Here is a 24,126-nt window from a genome sequence, read left to right as displayed (position 1 = left end):
TTACTGTCTATAGTGGTAGAAATGAGAGGGATGAACCACTTCTGAGGTCTCTTAACTATATTATTTTGTAAATTGGTCCTGGACACAGTAACTATACAATAAAATAATCTGCATTTATTTAATATCTTTCTTTCATCTTTGATATGATTCACCTTGTCCCAGAGACGGAGGTCTGGTATTTGAGGGAAAGAAAAGGGATCTTGTGAAAGTCATTAAATACAGTGGTATGGGAGAAAGAGTGGACGTATGCATATATCTGCACTGTTCCTATCGACTCAGTACTTGGAGAACTCAAAAGCTAAGTGCTTCACCTGGTACTCAAATCAGAAAATATTTTGGCACCTATACAAGTCCTATAATATATCTTCAAAGAAACATAATATAAGCAGTTTGTTTCCTGGCAAGGAACTTAGAAGGAACTCCGTAACAAACCACTTGATACAATAAAAAAAATTTTTTTAATTTTACTTTTAGCAAAGGTTCCTGTATCTTTTCTGTTCATCATAGATTTCCTCTAACAAGGCAAAGGTAGACAAACCATTTTAACCTGAAGTCCAATTACAGAAAGTTATTAAAAGCAGAAAAAGCAGGCGCCTGGGTGGCTCAGTCAGTTAAGCATCTGCCTTTGGTTCAGGTCGTGGTCCCAGGGTCCTGGGATCGAGTTCCGCATCAGGTTCCCTGCTCAGCGGGGAGTTTGCTTCTCCCTCTGCCCCTCCCCCTGCTTATGCTTTCTCCGTCCCTCTCTCTCTAATAAATAAATAAAATCTAAAGCATGGCAATTCTAAGTTCATCTTTAAAACCACCATACAAGAGTGCCTGGGTGGCTCATTCAGCTAAGTGGCTGCCTTCAGCTCAGGTCATGATCCCAGGGTCCTGGGATGGAGCCCCGCATCGGGCTCCCTGCTCAGAGGGGAGCCTGCTTCTCCCTCTGCCTCTGCCACTCCCCCTGCTTGTGCTCTCTCTCTCTCTCAGATCTCTCAAATTAATAAATAAAATCTTAAAAAATAAAATAAAACCACCATACAGAGTCATATTAATAGTAACCATAGAGGGCTTGAGTTGAAGACACTTTAGTTTTGCTTGCGTTCAAGATAATCAAGTTTTGAAGGTTCTGAAAAGAGATATTCAGAATGGCCTTCCTATTACTTCTTAAAAAATCTAGTTTCAGGGGCACCTGGGTGGCTCAGTTGTTAAGCGTCTGCCTTCAGTTCAGGTCATGATCCCAGGGTCCTGGGATCGAGCCCCGCATTGGGCTCTCTGCTCCGCGGGAAGCCTGCTTCTCCCTCTCCCACTCCCCCTGCTTGTGTTCCCTCTCTTGCTGTTTCTCTCTCTGTCAAATAAATAAATAAAATCTTAAAAAAAAATCTGATTTCACCATACTGACCTGTTAAATAGGACTTGAAGGCAGTGTCCAGAATGTTCGTTAGAAATTACCTGTCTTCTCTCACTTCAGAATTCACTTGTTAAGCAACACCTGCGTTGAACTTCATGCCAGTTACTATAGAAAACAAATCATCTCCTGACAGGTTTTCCTAGTTGGTAATGTGCTTAGGCAGCAATTACAGGCCCTGAATTTTTTTCCTAAGATGGGTTTGGTAAGCCTACATCAAAGAGATAGAGAAGATGGGCTAATGGCTTGTGCAGGGCCTTTTTATCATCCAAGAGAAGGGAATTGATGTGGTCTCCCTGGGCGGGGTCCCAGCCCAGCAACTCCACTCATATTTCCACGATATGCACCATTCACCAAAGGCACTGTGACTAGTGTCCTGTTCTGACATTTGCCTAGTGGCAACCTGTTCTGACATTTAGACGTGCTGAATTTCTGCATCAAACTAAGACTTCTCCTTGACCGTGAGCTCTATGTGAGTCCACAAACGGATGTGACTGCTTTAAAAAAAGCGGGGGGAAAGGTGAATTTGTCCTTGAAATGTTCTAATAGAATTAAGGGAGTGTTTGTCCAACTCTGCTTGAACTGGTCAGGTTGCACCTGGGAGTATTGTATTCTTTTCTGCGAATTACAGTTTCAGAGGAACAATGGTAAACTGGAGCATGTCCAGAAAAGAGACAACAGGACAGAGAGAAAGCTTAAAAATTACATCATGTGAGGAACGCTGAATGAATTGGTGGAAGCAATTCATTCTAGAAAAGAAAGGACAGGATAACTTTTTTTTTTAATTTATTTTTTTGGTAAGCTCTGTACCCAACATGGGGCTCAAACTCACAACCCTGAGATCAAAAGTCACATGCTCTTCTGACTGAGCCAGCCAGGTGCCTCAGAGCAGGGTAACTTTTTTCAGATGGTTCAAGATCTGGTATGCAGATGAGGGAACTTTTATCTGACCAGAGAGCAAAACTAAGGACATGAGAAAAAGACACATTTTAGCTCAACCCAAGGCAAAACTTCCTGAAGATGATAGTTGTTAAGATGTTTATTCATTTTAACAATATCTGTCAAAAAACATTTTAGAAAATATTTATTGAGCATCTACTATATGTTCTAGGCCCTGAACAAATAGGAGTGAATAGCGGTGAACAGAACCCATGGAGCTTTCATTCTAGTGCAAAGCTGTGTCAGATGATGGCACATTTCTCATACGCGGAGGTGTTTAATGAGGCAACCACAAATTGAGAGTTTTGTAGGAGGACACCAGGAGTTAAGTGTGACCGGGCTTGATGCTGTCTAAAGCTCTGCCAACCCTGAAACCCTAATGCTATACCTGATACAGTTTGCTGGTTCTCCCGGCCGATGGTCAGGATGTACAGTTCTGATTCTGTGGCTTAGCCACAGTCTCCTGCTAGTACACGCGCACATGCGGGGCCTCCTTCACGAAGTGGGTTTGGAGGGCTGGGGTGCCAGGAAGGATAAAAGTAGGCCATGTACTGTACCGTGATGGGAAGCAATTTTCTTATATGTCATTTTCACCCCCAAAGATGTAGCTGCCATTTCTCTTTGTTTTCATCTTTTTCAACTTGCCCTTATTAGTTGGGGAAGGGGAGTTCTCCCTTTACAAACCAATTTCTATTCTTTAATCTCTTTGAAAGAGGCTGAAGTTAGCATGGCCAAAGATTATAGAATTATTGGGGTGCCTGGGTGGCTTAGTCAGTTAAGTGCCTGCCTTTTGATTTCGGCTCAGGTCATGCATGGCACTTAACCGACTAAGCCACCCAGGCATCCCAATATTAGTGCTTCTGTCTGACTTCTGATTTCGGCTCAGGTCATGCATGGTCTCAGGGTTGTGGGATTGAGTCCTGCATTGGGCTCCGTGCTCAGGGGGAGTCTGCTTGAGATTCCCTCTCTCCCTCTCCTTCTGCCCCTCCCCTTGCTCACACGCGAGCACTCGCTCTCTCTCAAATAAATAAGTAAATCTTTAAAGATCGTAGAATTATTATTATTTTTTAAATTTTATTTATTTATTTATTTAAAAAAGATTTTTATTTATTTATTTATTTGACAGAGAGAGACACAGCGAGAGAGGGAACACAAGCAGGGGGAGTGGGAGAGGGAGAAGCAGGCTCCCCGCAGAGCAGGGAGCCCGATGCGGGACTCGATCCCAGGACCCTGGGATCATGACCTGAGCTGAAGGCAGTTGCTTAACCAACTGAGCCACCCAGGCACCCAAGATCATAGAATTATTGTCTGTTAAAGTGAAATGAGATGTCAGAGACAATTTAATCTAGTCCCTTCATTTTATACATGAGAAAAACAGAGAGTTAGTAGAACACATAAATACCTGAATATGGAGTGGTGGGGGTAGAAAAAAAATCCCTGAATACCTAAGACAGAAGTACTAATTATTCCTAGGATTTTAGGCAAAATATCTACTTTGGGTCCAGAAAGTTTTATAAAGAATCATGCAGAGCTTTTAGAAATTACACAGTTAATATTGATATTTATTTTACTGGATGCATAAAGTAGTAGCTTAGACCCAGTCAAAGGTAGAATGTAAACTAGAAGATATATCTGAAGAGGGTACCTAAAATGTAGCAAAGCGAGACAATGAGATGGAAAATAGGAAAGAAAGGCTAAAATATAAAGGACAGAGAGTAAAGCGGTCTAACATATTATCAAATCAACGTGGCAGAAGGGAATAAAGCTTTGTGCTAACCAGGGGGTTAAAAGTAGGACCACAGTCAAAGTCTAGCTGATATGTGGGTATTTTGAGCATCTAAAAATAGGATTATAAAATAATGCCCATAATATTCCTTTTTAAAAAAAAAAAAGATTTTATTTATTTATTTATCAGAGAGAGAGAGGGGGCACAAGCAGGGGAAGTGGCAGGCCGAGGGAGAAGCAAGCTTCCCGCTGGGTAAGGAGCCCGAGGCGGGGCTCGATCCCAGGACCCTGGGATCATGACCTGAGCTGAAGGCAGACCCTTAACTGACTGAGCCACCCAGACGCCCCCATGATATTCCTGATCAGGACAGAGGATGACTGATTTGGGAATCATTCAATCTGGCGATTCTGGACAAGGACAGGGACACCTTTGTTCTGCCCTGATAGCATCCATAGGCCCTTCCATCTTCAATTTAAGAAGAAGGGTCATGTTTGAAAACAGGATCCCTTTGGCCTTCACCAAATATGGAACAACTCCCTAAGAGAATAAAATTGGAAGACAAAAACTCACTCTAGAAGGAAATTGGGACCATGATTCTAAGACCTTTTGTAAAATTATGAAATGCTTGGAAATTTCTTATACCGATCATGTTTCTGGTATCTACTATTCTCCTCTGGTAATTAACAGTAAAAGATTTTAAGGTAAAGATAAATGTTTGTGGAGCAAAGAATACAGCAGTTGGACAGATGTGCAACAAGAAAAGTGGGTAGAGTCAGCTGCTGAGGGAGAGGGAGGTGTCTGAGTTGCTGGGGCCCCTCCTGGATAAGGAGAGAAAACAGGAGCTGCTTTGAGCCTGGCTCGGAGGCTGAATAGCAGACAAAGACAAGTGAGATGCTCCAGCAAGGCAATCGGTGAAATCTACATGATGTCTTACGCCTGAATATATATATATTCAGATGTGAATTGACAGTGTATGTAGATTCCTCCTAATAGCTCAAAAGCTGGATGGAGTTATGTTTCTGGCAATATGGTACTCTAGATACTCTAGGTATTCTTTAAACACTTTTCACTACAAAACCTTGAAAAACACTGGATTAAACATAAAATCATCTTTTTAAATGTATGGCTGAGCTGGCAAGAAAGTAAGGATATTTCTTAGTGGCCTGAACTGAAATGGGGGGAATCAAGAATGCAGAGAAACATCAAAGCCATGGCTTATGCAACCTTTCCTTTGTTGCTACACCTTGCAAAGCTCAGAAGGTATAATGTAGGACCCAGAAATTTCCTTAAATGCCTGGAACCAATAAGTCTCCTAGTTTTTAGTGAGGGGCGCTGATGCATGTTGGGGGCACACTTTCAACTCTGCCTTAGCCTTCATTTTCTGCTCACAGAACCTTCAAGTTCATCCAGGGTGAAAGCTTAGGGCCTTTTCATGGCTTTCTTGGCAATGCACAGAACCCTGGGCACGAGCAAAACCCTATACTTGCATGTGGCCTTCTTGATTCTCAGGTATACGTCAGAGCTTGTCAAAGCCTCTCGGTATGTCTTATTCCTCAAGTCTTTATTTTAAAGCTTTTGGTTAGGGGTGCCTGGGTGGCTCAGTCAGTGAAGCATTGACTCTTTGTTTTGGCCCAGGTCATGATCTCAGGGTCTTGAATGGAGCCTGGATTCAGGGTATCATCTTCCTCCTTCTCCCTCTGCCCCTCACGCGCGCATGCACTCTTTCTCAAATAAATGAATAAATAAATCTTAAATTTTTTTTTTAATAAAGCTTTTGGTTAGTCTAATGTTTTCCCTCAACTGGTATCCGTCTCCTCAGGCAGCTGCAAAGCTAAATAACTGCCTGTTATTATTTTCGATAAATGTTTACGGGAAAAAGCTTTTCACCGTAGGTGAGCTGACTTGGATCAAATATGGATAGTCTTGCAAGTGAGGCTTTGCAGGGAGCCACCAGACAGGTACATAATAATTCTCTGGGAATGAAGCTTTTAAGGAGTTCCCAAACTACTTTCTGTTCCTTTCAGTTGCTACCAGACTGCTGGTCTTCACTGGGATGCAGGTTGTTAGTTTTCAAGAAGATTGCAAAGCAGGGTAAGACTAGAGCAAGTTATACGTGCCACACAGCTCACTTCTTTTACTGAGATTAAGCCATTTTCAATTTTGTTGTTTTTGTTTGATTTTGACGAACACTCCCAGATTGTTGCCCAAGCCTTTGGATAAATATCAGAGTTCTGAAAAAGTCAATTCAGACCATTTTGCCAGTTCCTTGCTGCTTTGTGGACAAGAGAGTTTTCTGAGGTCCTTCCTCTGCTAGTTTTGCTCATGTCACCTGGATGGGGAGTTTGAATAGGCATACTTTGTGCATATGGGAACCACGTGGCTCAAAAAGCATGGTGTTCTTTAAAAAATTAGGCTTAGGGGTGCCTAGGTTAAGCGTCTGACTCTTGGTTTCAGCTCAGGTCATGATCTCAGGGTCGTGAGATCAAGCCCCGAGTCAGGCTCTGTGCTCAGTTCCGAGTCTGCTTGAGATGGTCTCTCTCCCTCTACCCCTCCTGCTCACCCTTGCTCGCTCTCAATCTCTGAAATAAATAAATAAATCAATCTTTAAAACGAGTTAAAGAATAAAAAATTAGGCTTATTAAGTCTAAGAATAGTAATATGGTCCACTTACTAGTTAAACTCCTATGGAAACATGTATATTTTTCCACCACCTTCTTCTCCTTCCTAAACTTGCTTTGGTTGTAGAGACTATAAAAGTGAATGAATGAATAAATGAGTGAATCAATCAATCAGTCAAATTTGTGACTTATCAAAGGGTCCAGTACAGAGACTTAAACACAATGAATATTCAAGGAATGGTGCTGAATCAAAACATATGGGCTCAAAATAGGCAAAATCGACCAATTCTCTACTATATTTTATCCTCACGTAACACTAAATCTTTAGCTTTAAAAGTTGTAAATTTTATGTTGATGATTTCCCACTTCCTTTAATGTTTATGGGATAGATCTTTGTTTGGGTGGAAAATGAGTACTATGATATACTTTTAGCAGTAAATTCTTTCCATAAAACAAGGGAAAAAAGGAGAGAGGAGGGATGGAGGGAAGGAGAGCAGGAGAGAGGAAGATACTCCTGTCCCTTGTCAAGGTGGTGGCCACTGACAAATTTTGAAAGTATTTGACTAATACCTAGCAGAGATAATTATTTTCCATCAGAAAACTTATAACTAGCTCAACTGAAGGACATTAGTTAAAGAAGCCTGTCTGGAAATAATCTGAAAAGATCTTTGTGTCTCATGTCTTCCTTAATTTGTTATAATGAATGAGTCATAATATTTTAAGAGGATTAGAGCTGCTTATAATGAGTGCTACATTTAAAGGACTAAAGAAGCTTTAGTAACAATATCATGTAATATGATTATGGTACAACATAATATGATGGGACAAGATAATATGATTCTTTCATTTCCTGTTTTCACTAGCAAATTACAGAAAAAACACAAAGCAGCTTTTTGTTTCGTTCTTTGCTAGAGAAGAAAATGTGAAGGTTAAGTAGTATCTAGCTATATATACACACACAGGCACAAATACTGAGTTAACTCGATTATATAAATATGTAATAAAATTGGTGTCATAAATCATTTTATCTCTTCTCTATGATTCTCCTTTATTAATAATTAATATAAAAGTGGGCCTTCAATGACTATGCTAGCAAAGATAGTCCACATCTTTGAAAATTGTTTCATCTGTATTAATACTTAAAATCATTGAATTAAAAGCAAATGGTATTTTCCTCAGTTCTTGTGACTTAATGTCAAAACACTGAAAATTTGAAAAACAGGAAGATTCTTCAAGACATCAGACCTGTTCTGTTTAGCCTTTGTCAAGGAAAAACAAATAGAAGGGTAGTTCCAGATTAAAAGAGAAAAGAGGGGTGCCTGACTGGCTGTGAGTGGAACATGCAACTCTGGATCTGGGGTCATGAGTTCAAGACCCACATTACATGTAGAGCTTGCTTTCTTTTTCTTTTTTAAAGCTTTTATTTATTTATTTGAGAGAGAGAGAGAGCACAAGGGAGAACACGAGCTGGAGGGAGAGACAGAGGGAGAAGCAGGCTCCCCGCTGAGCAGGGAGCCCACCTGCGACTCGATCTCAGGACCCTGAGATCATGACCTGAGCCGAAGGCACATGCTTAACCCACTGAGCCACCCAGGCGCCCCTAGAGCTTTCTTTAAAAAAAGAAAAAAAAAAAAAAAAGAAAAACAATGTAATCTGTGACAATTGGTTAGATATTGATTTTTTGCCTTTATTTTTTTTTTAATGAGGTATAGTTACTACATAGTCTAGATCCCAAACTTGTTGCCCAAGCTTGTGGGCGAGCCATCAAGAGACAGAGTCCAATGAGCAGCCTTTCAGAGGCCGCTGTTACTACATAGAGCTCCTTTCTGGGGCCATGCCTTCTAGAGTGGCTCACCTGCAGTGAGGATCGGAAGGGAAGTAGAAAGGCCTGGCCATGGTGGCCTCGTGGGGGGAAATTCTGATGGGTCCATTTTAGCTTCACAGGCCCACCTCTCGCTATGGTTGCCAGTCCTACCTTGCAGCTCAATTTCTCCCCCTGCCCAATTGTCTTTCCACCTTCCACACACGGGTATTGATCCTAAGGACACAATCTAATATCCAATCATTAAACTCTGTCTCTGAGTTTTCTTCTAGAAGAACTCAACCTGTGACACGAGATGGATATCGGACAACCTCTAGGAGCGCCTGGGTGGCTCAGTCGTTAAGCGTCTGCCTTCGGCTCAGGTCATGACCCCAGGGTCATGGGATGGAGACCCGCACCGGGCTCCCAGCTCCGTGGGAGGCCTGCTTCTCCTTCTCGCACTCCCCCTGCTTGTTTACCCTCTCTTGCTGTGTCTCTGTCTGTCAAATAAATAAATAAAATCCTTAAAAACAAAAAAGACAACCCCTAAATGAGGAACTTTTTTTTTTTTTTTTTAAGTTCTGTTTTCTTTAAAAATGCCAATGTCATCAAAGACAAAGAAAGGCTATGGAAATGTTCCAGATTAAAAGAGACTAAAGACACATGGCAACTAAATGTAATATATGATTCTGGACTGCATCCTATACTAGAGAAGAATAGAAGGCCAAAAAGGACATTATTGAAGCAATTGACAGAACTAGAACATGGATTAGGGATTGGCTAAAAGTATTGCATCAACTTAAAATTTCCTGTGATTATTAAGTATACAGCAATTATGTAGAAGAATGTCTTTGCTCTTAAGAAATAGACACTAAAATATATAGGGAGAAGGGAGCTGGGAGGTATGTAATTTCCTCTCAAATGATTCGGAAAAACTACATACACACATTACACAGACAGAATATAAACACAAATGGAGCAAAAATTTAACAATTGGTGAATAGAGGTAAAAAAGGATTTGAGAGGATTCTTTGAATTTTTCTTGTAACTCTTTTGCAAGCTTGAGATTATCTTCAAATAATAAGTTGAAAATACATAAATAATTACAGGTCAATCAGATATAGCAAAATGTTAATAATCGATCTAGATTATAAGTATGTAATTGTTCTCTGCACTAGTCTTTCGACTTTTCTGAATGTTTGGAATTTTTCATAATAAAAAGTTGGAAAAAAACACAGGCCAGGATATTTGCTATGTCTCAACTCTTTAAGGCTTGCAAGACTATACCTTTTGGAACACTGTGCCCTGATTTCAGGTAGGGGCCACAGAATTAATGGTTACTTTATCTGTGATTAACTGAGAGCATATATTAGCATACCAATTAGACACTGAAAGTTCTCCCCTCTCTAAAGTAGAACTCTTTAAATCATTAATTATTTACCTCCTCTCTCTAAGAAATCCCATTAGATGTACAGTGTAAGCTCTGAGTACCCAAACTTTGTTTTTTTTTAGTCTCTGCTATATCCTTAGTTGCTAGAACAATTCCCAGCACTTGAAATATGCTCAATAAATACCCGTTGAAAGAACAAGTGAGGAAGATCTTAGATAAATATAGACGTGGGTGTTAAGTCAATAATTTTACCTATGAAACATCAACCTCTATCATTATCGTCAAAATTTGCTTACTTTCTCCTTCTTATTCCAAGCTGGGACCATCAGAATTCTGGAATTATCTCAGCAACCAAGTCGTCTATCTGGATAAACCTGAGCCAGGAAATAGCTTGTGGTAGTGCTGCGGGGCTCCTGGAGGAAGCAAGCCTGCTGGGGCGGGAAGCGTAGAGTGACCTCGAGGAAGGAGGTGCGGCCGCCGCTGCTGGGGACCTGCCAGGGGAGAACTCACCACACAGGACAGAGCTGACTCGGAGCCTGGAGCACCGATGTTCCACCACATGTGGAGGAATGAAGGCAGCCAGCTAAAGGAAGCCGTGCGTCAGAGAATGTAGCTTATTTATTAGCCAAGGATGGACACTCACTCAGTAAGACCAGAAACAAAGAAAGCTGCAGGAACCGGATCAGCCAGGAGTCAGAATGCAGAAATCATGTCTGGAGCAAGAACCAAGAGGAACCTAAACAGATGTGGAAATGGAGAGCAGTAGCCTGGCCATCAGTTTTGTCTAATTTGGATGTTTGCCCGCATGGAGCTGGGTGGAAGTGTTAACCACGGAGCAACAGCCTTCCCCTGATCACGTCCTCCTGGCAAACCCCTGGTGCTCACTGATGGTGCTGGTGGCTAGCGGGGGCTCGGTCCCAGCTGGCAAGGGTCACCCTGGGACGCATGCTGCTGTTGTTTCGGGGCACCCTTTAGATTCTACTTGACTATACTCTACGGACTATTTCTACTCCCAGCTCAGAGTTAGAACACTTGGAGGAAAGTATAACCAAAAGCCTTCAACTTTTCATCCTTTATCCCCCTGTCAGTCCCCACCTTCTCATTTTCAAATCTAGAAAGCTGCTTGCTTCCTAGGCAACTTTTATTTAAAATAATTTGTTCAGGGGCGCCTGGGTGGCTCAGTCGTTCGGCTCAGGTCATGATCCCAGGGTCCTGGGATCGAGCCCCACATCGGGCTCCCTGCTCGGCGGGAAGCCTGCTTCTCCCTCTCCCGCTCCCCCTGCTTGTGTTCCCTCTCTTGCTGTCTCTCCTTCTGTCAAATAAATAGACAAAATCTTTAAAATAAATAAATAAATAAATAAATAAATAAATAAATAAATAAATAAATAAATAAATAAAATAATGTGTTCAGGGACGCCTGGGTGGCTCAGTCATTAAGCGTCTGCCTTCAGCTCAGGTCATGATCTCAGGGTCCTGGGATCCAGCCCTGTGTCAGACTTCCTGTTCAGCGGGGAGTCTGCTTCTCCCTCTCCCTCTGCCCCCTCCCCTCAAATAAATAAATAAAATGTCTAAAAAAATAAAATAAATAATTTGTTTAAATTTGTAATTAGTTATTTTACATTGAATAATAAAAAACTATCCATTTAACTAACAGACCCAACAAATATCTAAAGTGTTTTCCAGGTGACATCTTATCATACTGCTTACAAACACACACACACACACACTCCTTAACCTCTTGGCACATTAAGTGGAACATTAGAATTAAAATCAGTACAGTGGTCTTAATACAGAAGTATACTGTAAGACATGATTTGTGATATGTAGGTGTCCTGAAAAATATGATTTATGGTTGTTGTGGCTTTTTAAAGATTTTTAAAAAATTTAAAGTAATCTCTACACCCAACATGGGGCTTGAACTCACAACCCCAAGATCAAGGGTCGCATGTTCTTCCAACCAAGCCAGCCAGGCCCCCCTATGGTTGGCTTTTATTTCAGAGATTTTACCCATTCACAGTGACAGTACTACATGTTTCTTCCATTTTTTTTTTCCTTGGATCTATTTCATTAGAAAATACTCAGCCTATTGGCCTATAAGAGGATTTTACTAAAGATGTCACCAGTGTGGCCAAAAGCTGGGTTGTCATGGGATGAGTTATTACTCCAAAAGCGGACTAAGTTAGTATACCTGTAAAGCAGAGGCAGTAAAACAACAAAAAGGTTTAACTTCCATGGATTAATGTATCATTTTGCAGTAAGAAAATTCTGGAAAAAAATTATTTTACTTTCATTATGAAATTTATGAGTTTGGTTTAGTGTGTATATATATATATATATATATATATATATATTATGTTGAATTACATATGAAGAGGGATATAAGTTTTTCAGCATTTAGGGCCTGTCAGGAAAAATTGTGAAGGATACTGAAATGGGAAGACAGATTCTGAGTATCCTACCTGGTGTGTGTTTTCGGGTTCTCTGCCTGTTACTGTCTGAATATTTCACAATTGTTCACATTGTCGACAACTTATAATAATGCAAATGATCCTTGTCCACAGAAATATGAATGAATTGTGTCCAGTGGAATGCAATTGATTATTGCCCTGTGAATTACTAACCAGTTTTGCCAATTTTTGCAACTGTTTATAAACTCATTTCAACATTCCTGATGGCCTATATATGTGTGACACTTTGAAATCTCTTTTTAACCCATGGCAATATCTTACTGATTCTATCATTCATTAATGAGTTAAATAAAACATTTGAGACATGTTAATTTTATATTTGTATATGAGTCATGATTTATCTGTTTAAAAAATTATCTTTTAATAGATCTGTAGTCCAAGAGTGTTGGTCTGACCTTGAGAGGACAATGAAGAGGGAGAGGAGGATGGGGGTGAGGTAAGGTTTTTAAAAAATGTATATGAAGTTTCTTTCTGGTCCACTCAATTTCCAAAACCTAAATTTACCTCCCACTCCTAGGATAATGAAAGAACTGAACATCAAGATGGGGAAGCAGTCCCTCAGAGGAAAGGAGGGCTAAGTGGAATCCCAGACAAGCAGGGAAAGGCTTCAGGAGAGAAAATTCTGATAGCACTCCAAGTTTGGTATTGTGGATGCAAATTCTTTCTTTAAGAAATCCCAGACTCTCTTCCTTGCACCCCAACCTGTCCTCTTCAAGGACTGTGTGTTGGAAGCCAGGTCCCTAATACGACTGTTGGAATCGAGAGACCAATAAGCAAGATTAATAGAATTGCTTTGCATAGCCAGAACATTAACACAGTATTCAAATATGTACAGCTTTCTGTTTATCTCTCTCTCTCTCTCTCTTTTTTTTTTTTGGCAGTCAGACTGAGGCTACTTTAATCGCTGCTGCAGCTACCCTAACCGAGGAAGGGAGCCAAGCCCATGCTCTAGCCGCCACCAAACTACAGATAATTGGTTAGATGTGGCGTTTTGCCTGATCAATGCTGCAGTTCCAGAACATAGAATGTCTTCCTTGGCCCGAAGACTGGCTCGCCAGTATGGGATGAAGAGAAGTCATGGCAGCCCCCAAAGACACTCCAGTGATGTCTCATCTGTCACTGCCCTTGCTCCCCACTGTCTCTTGAGATATCTAAATATATCTAGGATGTTTACGCAGAGTTGAATTTTATTTTATTTTTATTATTATTTTTTCAAGATTTTATTTATTTATTTTTGCACACGCACGAGAAAGCAAGAGAGCAAGAATGAGCCGGGTGGGTGGGGTGGGGGGGAGGGGCAGAGGAAGAAGCAGACTCCCTGCTGAGCAAGAAGCCCCATGCGGAACTCGATCCCAGGACCCTGGGATCATGACCCGAGCTGAAGACAGATGCTTAACCGACTGAGCCACTCAGGCGGCCCGAGTTGAATTTTAGTTCTCCGTTTCCTTTCCAGTCTTCCATGTCTATCTTCCCTCTCTGTCACCCTCATCTCTTCAGTGGTTAAACTGCCCTCTTTCCCACCAGCCCATCCTCACCACGTGCTTTGATGAAATCCACAATCACAAGCATTTCTGGGCGGGCGGTATTTTATGGTAGTGAAGGACTAGGGCCCTGGAGTCAGGCAGACCCTGGTTTCAAATTGCAGTTCCACTTACTACCTACCTGAGTGGCCTTGCGAAGTTAGTCAAAAGTTCCAAGCCTCAATTTCTGCATCTGGAAAAGAGGGATAATAATAGTATCTACTTGACTAGGTTGCTGTGGGGATGAAATGAGGCAGTCAAGTGAGGCTCACTGTCTGATAGAGAGTCATCTGCTACTATTATAATGTATTTTCCTGCCTCCAGACTCCTGTTTCCCATTTTCCCTCTATTTCTAATGTACTTCTATTTCCCATTGTCTTATTTGTAGGTACTCTTTCACATTTTTTTCTCAATCCACCATAGATACTGATAAAGTACAGGACATGCTACCCCAAAATATGGCACCTTGGTATATTGAATGGTTTAAGCGGAAGGAGTTTGAGAAACAGCAGTTTCAGGAAGGACTCTCTGATTTTCCTGGTCTCCTTGAAGCAGGTCATATGAGCCTCACGTGAGAGGTGCCTTCCATATACCCTGAGGGAAGCATCCTTACCTCTGAGGAAGGAGGGACTCTGAGAAGAATCTGAATAAGCCTTGCTATATTTCCCCCACTGTACTACCGTCTGCTCCTAACCCTTTGACCTAGCACATTTTCCACGAGTCCCCATTTTTGGTCAAACGTAGTATAAAAACACTCAGGTTTAACTGTTTCCTCAGGTCATTTCCTTATGAAGGCTCCCATGTCAGGTAAAACTTACATTAAAACATCTGTATGCTTTTCTCTGGATTCTCTGCCCTTTGTTACAGGGGCCCCAGCTGAGAATTTAGAAGAGGAGGAGGCAAAGATTTTTTTTTCCTCCCCTATACTGGCAAATCAAAGACAGTGGTCATATATATCACATCATTTTTTTTTTTATTACAATCAACTTGAGTTTCTTCATCTGTCATCTGGGGAGAAAGCTCATCAGTGAACCATTGTTGGGTTGTTTTAAGAATTATACAAGGATAGCACTCTCACAGACATGGTGACCATTCCTAAAACTGCCAGACTTTCTGTAAGAAGTGTGGCAAACACTAACCCCACAAAGTGACACATTACAAGAGGGGCAAGGATTCTCTGTATGCCAGGGAAAACAGCGTTATGACAGGAAGCACGTGGCTATGGTGGGCGGATGGATTTTCTGGAAAAAGGTTAAATCTATAAAGAAGATTGTGCTGAGGCTTGAATGTGTTGATCCCAACTGTGGATCTAAGAGAATGCTGGCTATTAAGAGAAGCAAGCATTTTGATAAGAAGAGAAAGGGCCAAATGATCTAGTTCTAAGTGTCATATTTTGTTTTATTAGAAGAAAATATAATCTTGAGTTTATGTTTCACTTAAAAAATCATATAAGATATGTAAGTGTCTCTCACAGCACCTGGCTTATAGGAGGAGCTCAAGAATTGTGAGCTATTATTATTATCTTACTTCAATTAATCTTTTTATTAGGGTGTATTATGAAATAATTCACACAACATGACTCTTGAAAGGTAGCAAATTCGTAGGCTTCCAGCTAATGTAATGATCACTGGCTATAATCAGAGAGCTCGTTTGATATTATTCGTGATTAGTTTAGCTAACACTTTGGATTTGTGGTTCCTTCTAAGAAAACATGGGCTGAAACATACCACTGTGAGCAACAAAATAATGGTTTCCTGCTGTTACTGTAAAGCTACATTGTGTTCATTCTTTCCTTTCCAAAGTAGGACATTCTGATCCTGTGATAATGTTCTACTGAAGGAATTTATTTATTTTGCACCAAATGATTCGTGTAGATGAGTTCATTTCTTGTGATAAAAACGGGTACAACATAGCTGAGCTTCTTGCTGTGATCTCACTGACTTGCTGTAATCCAACTGGCTAGAAAACACAGTAATTGTCTGGCTCAGCAAGAAGAAAAACAGCTTTTCCAAAAAAATTCTTTTGGGGCATTCTCTCAAGTTTGATGAATAAGTTAGTTACCGATTGCTTGAGAAAAATGTAAATTGGACGAAGTGGTATTTCTTTAGGAAATTACTGAAGACCATTCAGTGGATTTGAGCAGATTCCATTGGACATGGCAAAAAAAATCTAGTTTTTTTAAATCAAGCTTTTGTTTATTTGAGGCTGAAATAAATGAATGTGAATATTCTTTTATTTTCTTTTATTTATTTTAAGTAATCTCTATATGCAACATGGGGCTCGAACCTGAGACCCTGAGATCAAGAGTCACATGCTCTTCCAACTGAGCCGGCCAGGCACCCCAGGATGTGAAGATTCTTGTAAATTTTTTTTTTTTTTTTTTTTTTGAGAGAGAGAGAGAGAGTGGGGAGGGGCAGAGGGAGAGGGAGAAAGAATCTGAAGCAGAATCTGCACTGAGCGCAGAGCCAGACGTGGGGCTCGATCCCACAATCTGGAGATCACGACCTTAGCGGAAACCAAGAGTCAGCTGCTCAACTGATTAAGCCACCCAGGTGCCCCTGTAAATATTTCAATAAAAAGTTAAAATGGACAGGCACTCTCTGCAATCATTCCTCCCCCCACCCCCCGCCCTGGGTTCTGGGAGACCAATGCCTTTCTGAGGAAATCTTTTATAGAGTGGTTGGTATGTTATAATCCTTCCTATGAGATAAGCAATCTTAAGTGTGTGCTGACGTTCCCCCTTCCTTATTTAATCTCTTAAAAAAAACCCAAAGGCAAACCATGGAGAAATGGCATGTTTAGGGGCGCCTGGGTGGCTCAGTTGGTTAAGCGACTGCCTTCAGCTCAGGTCATGATCCTGGAGTCCCTGGATCGAGTCCCGCATCGGGCTCCCTGCTCGGCGGGGAGTCTGCTTCTCCCTCTGACCCTCCCCCACTCATGTACTCTCTCTCTCTCTCTCATTCTCGCTCTCTCAAATAAATAAATAAATCTTTAAAAAAAAAAAAAAAAAAAAAAAGAAATGGCATGTTTATACATTAAATATCATTCCAGAGCAAGGCATCTCTCCCAGATAAGGTAAGAAGAACTTAGTCATTTTACTGTTTTCTAAATTTTCCCCATCTTCTTGGTTAGTGCATGTGAAGGACAGTACTGAAGTACACATTTTGCGTGTGAGCGTGTTGATAATGAGAAAATCACCCCAGAGGTGAAGGGCTTTATTTTGAATACTGTTAATGAAATGAAACCTATGTGGGGCAAAATGTCAATCAAACAGAAAAGTCATGTTTAACATTAGGTATCTGATTGGCTAAGAGTAAATAATTTATATCAGCTTAGTATTTTTCATAAATGCAGCCAGATAATTGATTTGACTAAACTTTTATTTTCTTATAACATAAGAATAAAACAAGTAATTATATATATAAATATCTTATTTAGTTTTGGAATTTGGAGAAAATTGCCAGCTCTACTCAAGGGTAAGCAGTATTTTCAGATGTTACTTTTTTTTTTTTTTAAGATTTATTTATTCATTTGAGAGAGAGAGGGAGGGAGAGAGCATGTGCAAGGCAGGGGGTGCAGAGGGAGAGGGAAAGAGAGAATCCCAAGCAAACTCCCGGCTGAGCACGGAGCCTGACCTGGGGCTCTATCTCACAAACCTGAGACCACAACCTGAGCCAAAATAAAGAAGTTGGACGCTTAACCCACCAAGCCCCCAGATGTTACTTTCCTAAATGAACTCTTCCCTGACCACCACCAGCCTGTCCCTCAGTCTCAGTCAGGGTCACTGCTCTCTACACTTTACTTACAATTTTTAGTTATATAATTGAATACTCATTTTATAAATGTCTCTCCTCCAGCAGGCTGTAGTTTTTGCTTGCCTTTATACCCTCAGATCCTAGCACAGTGCCTGACAAATAGTAGAGCTCAATAATATTTACTGACTAGCAGGAAGATGACTTAGTGTCTTTTGGTAGAAGGCATTTAAGACCGTGCATCTCGACAATAACTAACAATAATTTTTATCTGAGAAGGCAAAGGTGAGTTTGAGGTGAGGATGTAAGTTTTTGATTATCGTCAAATTCATTAGTTCCTGTGTTCAGGTCCTCTTTTTTATTAAAGATATTAAAAGAATGTTGAGTACTTAGGAAAGATAGCCTCACTCCTGAGGGATATGTTAAATCTGTTCAGCCAGTTATTTAGACAAGGGCTTTTGGTTGACAGTGGGTCTTCCTTCCAGGGAAAGATGATGAAAATCTTACCAAGAGCAAACTAGTTCACTATTAACCATATGGTTGTCTAATCATGTATTACTCATAATTAAAACCAGTTCACCTAACCACATGCAAAAGGAAGCAAATCCCAGGCACACCTAATTAAATAATAACATTTAACAACATATGGCAATACCTAATGTTTCCCACAGACTTGTTAACTACAACACAATACTAAGCAATTTTTACATGCATTTTCACATTTAATTCTCACAACAACCCTGTGAAGTACTATTATTATTTCCATGAGGCAAAGCGAGGTTGGCTATTTAGCAATAGTGTTGAAACTCAGACAAGACTCCTGGGTCTGTCTGACTTCAGAGACTTCCTTCTTAACCCTTGTACACCACCTCGGTAGTAATTATCTGTGGATGTGTTTATCTCCCCTACTAAACTGGGAGAGCCTCAAGGGCAAGGACTATGCTTTACTCATCCTATGTGTCAAGCACAGAGCAGAGTGCAGAAAACATAACAGGTGCTCAATAAAAGTTTAGTGAATGAAGGAGAAAGTGCTTTCTCAGTCATCAAAACTAGAGTATGTTTACAATGGTTTTAATGTTAAATATAGTTAACCATATCATGTATATAAATAAAATACACAAATCAAACAAATATTTACATAATAAAACAAGTAACTATATATGTATATAAATATCTCACTGATCTTATTAAAGGAGTAATCCATGTTTTCTGTTAAAGCATAAGAAACTGCCGTTTTGTTAGGTCAAAAATGGTCAAGTCAACTAGTAGGATTTTATAGGGTATAACCTAATAAAAAAAGAAAAACTATGTCAAATCTACATAATTAAGCAGAATACTCCATTACCATATTTTTTCTATTCAAAGTTTGTCACTATAAACCACCAAAGAGAAAGTTTTATGAAAAATTAAGGATGTCCTATCTATAAGCACTTCGTTCTAGCTCCAGTGATACAACTTTATATACAAATCATTTTTCATGCCATTGGGGACAGCATGGTCCTAATGAAAACTCAACCGCAAACATATTTAGACTTGGTTTGAATTTTTTTCCAAGTTGCCAGTTTGCATACCTCCTTTCAAAATCCTTCTCCATGAAGTCCTCCCTTTTTTAATAGCAACTCTGCCTTTATCCCAAGGCCTGATACACCCCCTAGTGTTCCTCAAACACTTTTGTAATGATTACATTACATGTGTTTGTAATGATCACTTTTTGTTGAGTAGTGAGGTCTGTTACATGTAATTATGTAAAACATGTGAAATGGCAGAACTAAACCCAACTGATTCAGTTTTTATACTAGATGACTGGTTGACCATAGACAGTTCTTTAATAACATATTTGTTGTTGTTGTTGTTGTTGTTTGGCATAGAAAGAAATGCAAAATTAGAGCTTCAGAGAGTAACCCTGCAAGCCATTTTAAGCACGAGTGACATCTGCTTCCGCATGATTCCTGAGGGAACACTATGACCTCTCCTCACTGAATTCTTTGTGTTAAACTTTATGAAATGAATTATTTTCTTGACTTCATCTTACTTGGAACTTTGTAATCATGAGATCACCTTTTTGACAGTAATACCAACAAAGCCTCCTGCTTTTTGGTGTTCTAAAATGTCCGCCTAACGCACTGATGGGCCTGAATCCTTTTCCTACTCTACTTCCGTCTTCAGTTTAGAAAGTACACTCAAGGGGCACGTGGCTGGCTCAGTTGGTAGAGCCAACGACTCTTGATCTCAGGGGTGTGAGTTCGAGCCCCACGGTGGTGGTAGAGAGGACTTAAACAAAATAAAATTTTAAAATAAATAAAAAGTAAAAATAAATAAATAAATAAACACTCAAAACAAAGTCTGCTAGGGAATTTCCTGGTCCCAGTTGGGTTAGCCTGACTTTGAGCCCAGCTGTATTACCAGATCGGTTAAATTCTGAAATACTTCACATAGCTCAGCCACACTGGTAATACAGGTTTTCAGGATTTAAGTGAGAACCTTCAATGCAGAATTGAGTTAGATGCGCGGATTCCCAAGGACAGTAGTCAGCAGTATTGCTGAAAATAGCAGAGAAAAAAATCACGTGTTCTAAAAATATATTTCTACCATAACCTGAAAACTTCCCCAGTTGACAGTGGGCACAAACAGGGTGGTATTGAGCTTTAATTCAGGATTCATTGGGGTGTGTCCATTGGCTGATGTGGTACTCACTGTGTTTGCCCAATAAATACATCACACGTGAGAAGAGGTCACCAAAAGGATTTCCGGGGCCTCCAGGAAGTGAATGACCTGTGTTTGCGTACAAGTCTGTGCCTCCTGGGCACCACAACTCCAACAGGTGCGCGGCCAGAGCCCTGGAATGCTTGCCCTGCAAAGCTGGGGGGAGCTTTGGGATGAAGTGAGGGTAGTGGAACAGAGAATTCTGTTTCGTGGATATTTTTTTTCTTAGAGGAGATCCCAGATGGGGCTTCTGTGCCCTGATGTCTTAGTGGAAACAGCTCTTTGCTTTTCACTTGCATGCTCTCTCATACCCCTTCTCCTCTCGAGGGTCAAAGGTTTGTGCTCCTCCCTCCTAGCAAGTTCTTCTGCAAGCTCCTCAGGCTGAGGAGGACTTCTGGTGGGTATACCACATCAGTTCCTCAGTCAAGTCCAAATCTTGTCATCTCACTTTGAGTCATGATGGGACACTGATATCCACCTATCTCACTGTCTCACCTCCTCCGTCAACAGTTAAGTTGCATACCCCTGTTCATACCCCTCCCTCCCTTTTGAGAACCACCTTCTATAGGAACTCCACACTTCTAAACCTTTTTTTAAAAAAAGATTTTATTTATTTATTTGAGAGAGAGAGAGAGCAGGAGCAGGTGAGGGGCAAAGGGAGAGGGAGAAGCAGACTCTCCTCTGGGTGCAGAGCTAGACTCCCAAGCTCGATCTCAGGACCCAGACATTATGACCTGAGCCGAAGGGAGACCCCTAACTGACTGAGCCACCCAGGCGTCCCAGTTCTAAACTTTTCTAGTTTAGGGCACCGGGCTGGCTCAGTCAGTAGAGCAGGCAACTCTTGATCTCAGGGTTGTGAGTTTGAGCCCCATTGAGCATAGAGATTACTAAAAAAATACAACAAACAAACATTTTTAGTTGAATGACTTCATTCTGTCCCCCAAGCAGCACAACTTTAAGCTTACGGAGGGCAGGGATCTTCCTTTAAAAATCTTGTGTCTTCTTCTACCACTGGAGCCGAGGGTTCTGTTGATATCTGATTGACTGAATAGGACATGTACAGGCAGCTTCTCTTCGTTAATGATAAACAAATAACCCCTCTCTCCCCCACAAAATAAAAAATAGTAGACTTCCAAATAAATAACCAAAATTTCCAACCTCCATCTTTTTTTTTTTAAGATTTTTTTTTTTTTTAAGTAATGTCTGCACCCAACGTGGGGCTCTAACTTATAACCCCGAAATCAAGATCTTGGGATCATGAGATGGAGCCCTACAATGCTTCTGTCCTCAGCGAGGAGTCTGCTTGTCCCCCTCCCCCTCTGCCCCACCCCCCCCTTCTCGAGGGTGCACTCTCTCTCATATAAATACATACATACATACATACATACATAAAACCTTTTTAAAAAAATTTTAAAAAGAGTCACATGCTCTACCAGGTGAGCCAGCTAGGCGCCCCCCATCTTCCGCCTTCCACATGGAGGTGACACAGAGTAAGACACAACAAAAGAATATTTAAACCATTTGGAAAGTCCTAACAGACTTTATTTATTTGATTTGGTGAATTCCTTTGTCACAAACCAAGTCTTTATTTGCACGCATCCTGCAGAGAGCTGCTGTATGCAATATTGCATACGTTCAAGTTCACATGCGCTAGTTGATTATTGTTTTGACAATGAACAACGGCCAATGAGGCCAAGATCGGAAGGTTGGCTCCCCCCTGGGTCAATTCCCTTCATGGAGAGAAACTCTTCCACAGTCAAAGCCAGGCCCTATTTAACCTCTGCCCTCCACCCTCTAATTAATCATCTGACCGATATATTAATTTAGCGGAAGGGACAACTGCATAATTTCTAACAAAACGTTTGTGCCTGAATCATGTATACTTTGTTTCAACTGACACTATTGTCTTTAACAATGAAGAGCATTTTCATCTTATTTGAGTATCAGTGGAATAATCAAAACATACTATAATAATTGAAGAATATGAAAAAACAGTCTGAATTAAAGGGTTGTCTCAACTAATATTTATTAGGTACCTACTGTTTGTGCTAGGTACCCATTATATATGTCACATTGAGCAATGACTTAACCAGAGATTTAAGAAGAGAGGGAGGTGGGGTACTTGGGTAGCTCAGTTGGTTAAACATCTGAGTCTTGATCTCACAGTAATGAGTTCAAGCTCCACATTGGGCATGGAGCTTACTTTACAAAAAAAAAAGAAAAGACAAAAAAGGGAAGGAGGTGGATTGTGGTGCTGGAAGAAAATTTAGCCCATCAGATTTATTTTGGAGAAAAGGAAACTGAGGTCCAGAGAGTTTGTTCTGCCTCAAGCAATGAAACAAGCTAAAAGCAGAGTTGGTATTAGAGCTCTGGGGTGACAAGCAAAGTCAAAATAGCAAGGGTAAAGATATTGTGCAATCATAGATTTGAACATTGTCTGATTTAAGAGAATGGTGTTAGTAATCTTCATTTAACTAGTTATGTTTTTTTCTATCAAGTTTTATACAATCAGTTTTTATTGTATTGTCATTACTTTCATTAGAAGTTTTATGAGGCAGGGCGCCTGGGTGGCTCAGTCGTTAAGCGGCTGCCTTCAGCTCAGGTCATGATCCCAGGGTCCTGGGATCGAGCCCCGCATCGGGCTCCCTGCTCGGCGGGAAGCCTGCTTCTCCCTCTCCCACTCCCCCTGCTTGTGTTCCCTCTCTCACTGTGTCTCTCTCTGTCAAATAAATAAAATCTTAAAAAAAAAAAAAAGAAGTTTTATGAGCAGAAACCTTTACTAAAGTTAATGTCATCAAAGAAACCAGGTGAATTAGAACTGAAGAGCTCCCATGAGATCAAAGGATTTAACTTTTTGTGGTTTTTATGAAAATTGAAGACTAAAGAAAAAATAGGAATTTTCAATATGATAGAGTTTTGGTTTTTTTTTAAAGATTTTATTTATTTATCAGAGAGAGACACAGCAAGAGAAGGAACACAAGCAGGGGGAGTGGGAGAGGGAGAAGCAGGCCTCCCGCCAAACAGGGAGCCCGATGCGGGGCTCGATCCCAGGACTCCGGGATCACGACCTGAGCTGAAGGCAGATGCCCAACGACTGGGCCACCCAGGTGCCCCAATATGATAGAGTTTTTAAATGATAAAAGTAATAGACTATTAGAGAAAGTTTAGGAAAAAAAGAAGAGATGTATCACATAAAGGGTCCAGCATACACCACTGTGGCATAAAAATTATTTTGAGCAGAAGGCATTTGACATCCCCAAATAACTCAATTGTCATAAAGCCCTTCCTGGAAAGCAACCAGGGAAGACTGACTCCTCACCAGAGGCAAGAAGTCTACACACCACATCTAAAGAGACAACAGTCACATCTATTCTTTTAAGGGCCTATCTTTCTAAAAAGTCATTTGTTTTCCCATAAGTGGCCTTTCTTCCCTTCCCCTTTCTTTATTAAGATGATATATAAACCCCAAAGTCTAACCATCTCTTTGAGTCACATTTTTCTCTGAACTCCTCTATAAATGTTAATACAAATATGTAATTAAACTTGATATTTTTTCTTACTAATCTGTCTCTAGTAAGTTTAATTCACAGTGTCTCAGAACCGAACCTAAGAGGATAGAGGGAAAGTTTTCTCTCCCTAACATACCATCAGCTCACCATCGGCACATCATCACATCATAAACTCAGTTTTGGCTTAACACAACTATTTCAATTTTTCATATTTTCTTCAGTTTTCTCAGCTGCATTTACTTTTTACTAATTATTATCATTGTTAATATTATAAGCACCCATTCATGATGCAACATAATCCTCCAAATTA

General features: G+C 40.5%; 1 protein-coding gene and 1 pseudogene across 3 annotated transcripts in view; one reads left to right on the top strand and one right to left on the bottom strand.

Moving 5' to 3' along the window:
* Positions 1–10,754, bottom strand: part of GPR1 (G protein-coupled receptor 1) — a 28,975-nt gene extending 18,221 nt beyond the window's left edge. The window contains exon 1 of one of the 3 annotated variants that reach the window (XM_035007298.1): positions 10,161–10,754. In XM_035007298.1, the coding sequence (XP_034863189.1) occupies positions 10,161–10,190 (30 nt within the window). In that variant the 5' untranslated portion in view covers positions 10,191–10,754. Of the gene's footprint in view, positions 1–6,726; positions 6,939–10,160 lie in introns of those variants that run through there. The other 2 variants (XM_035007299.1, XM_035007301.1) reach the window with 2 other exon arrangements.
* Positions 10,755–14,934: 4,180 nt separating this feature from the next.
* LOC118012108 lies at positions 14,935–15,229 on the top strand (annotated as a pseudogene).
* The last annotated feature ends 8,897 nt before the right edge of the window (positions 15,230–24,126 follow it).

Source organism: Mirounga leonina, unplaced genomic scaffold (assembly GCF_011800145.1).
Source record: "Mirounga leonina isolate KUSES-001 unplaced genomic scaffold, KU_Mleo_1.0 Mir_151, whole genome shotgun sequence".
Classification (NCBI taxonomy): Eukaryota; Metazoa; Chordata; class Mammalia; order Carnivora; family Phocidae; genus Mirounga; species Mirounga leonina.
Note: the sequence above shows the minus strand (reverse complement) of the source record. Positions and strands in the feature narration are given on the sequence as shown.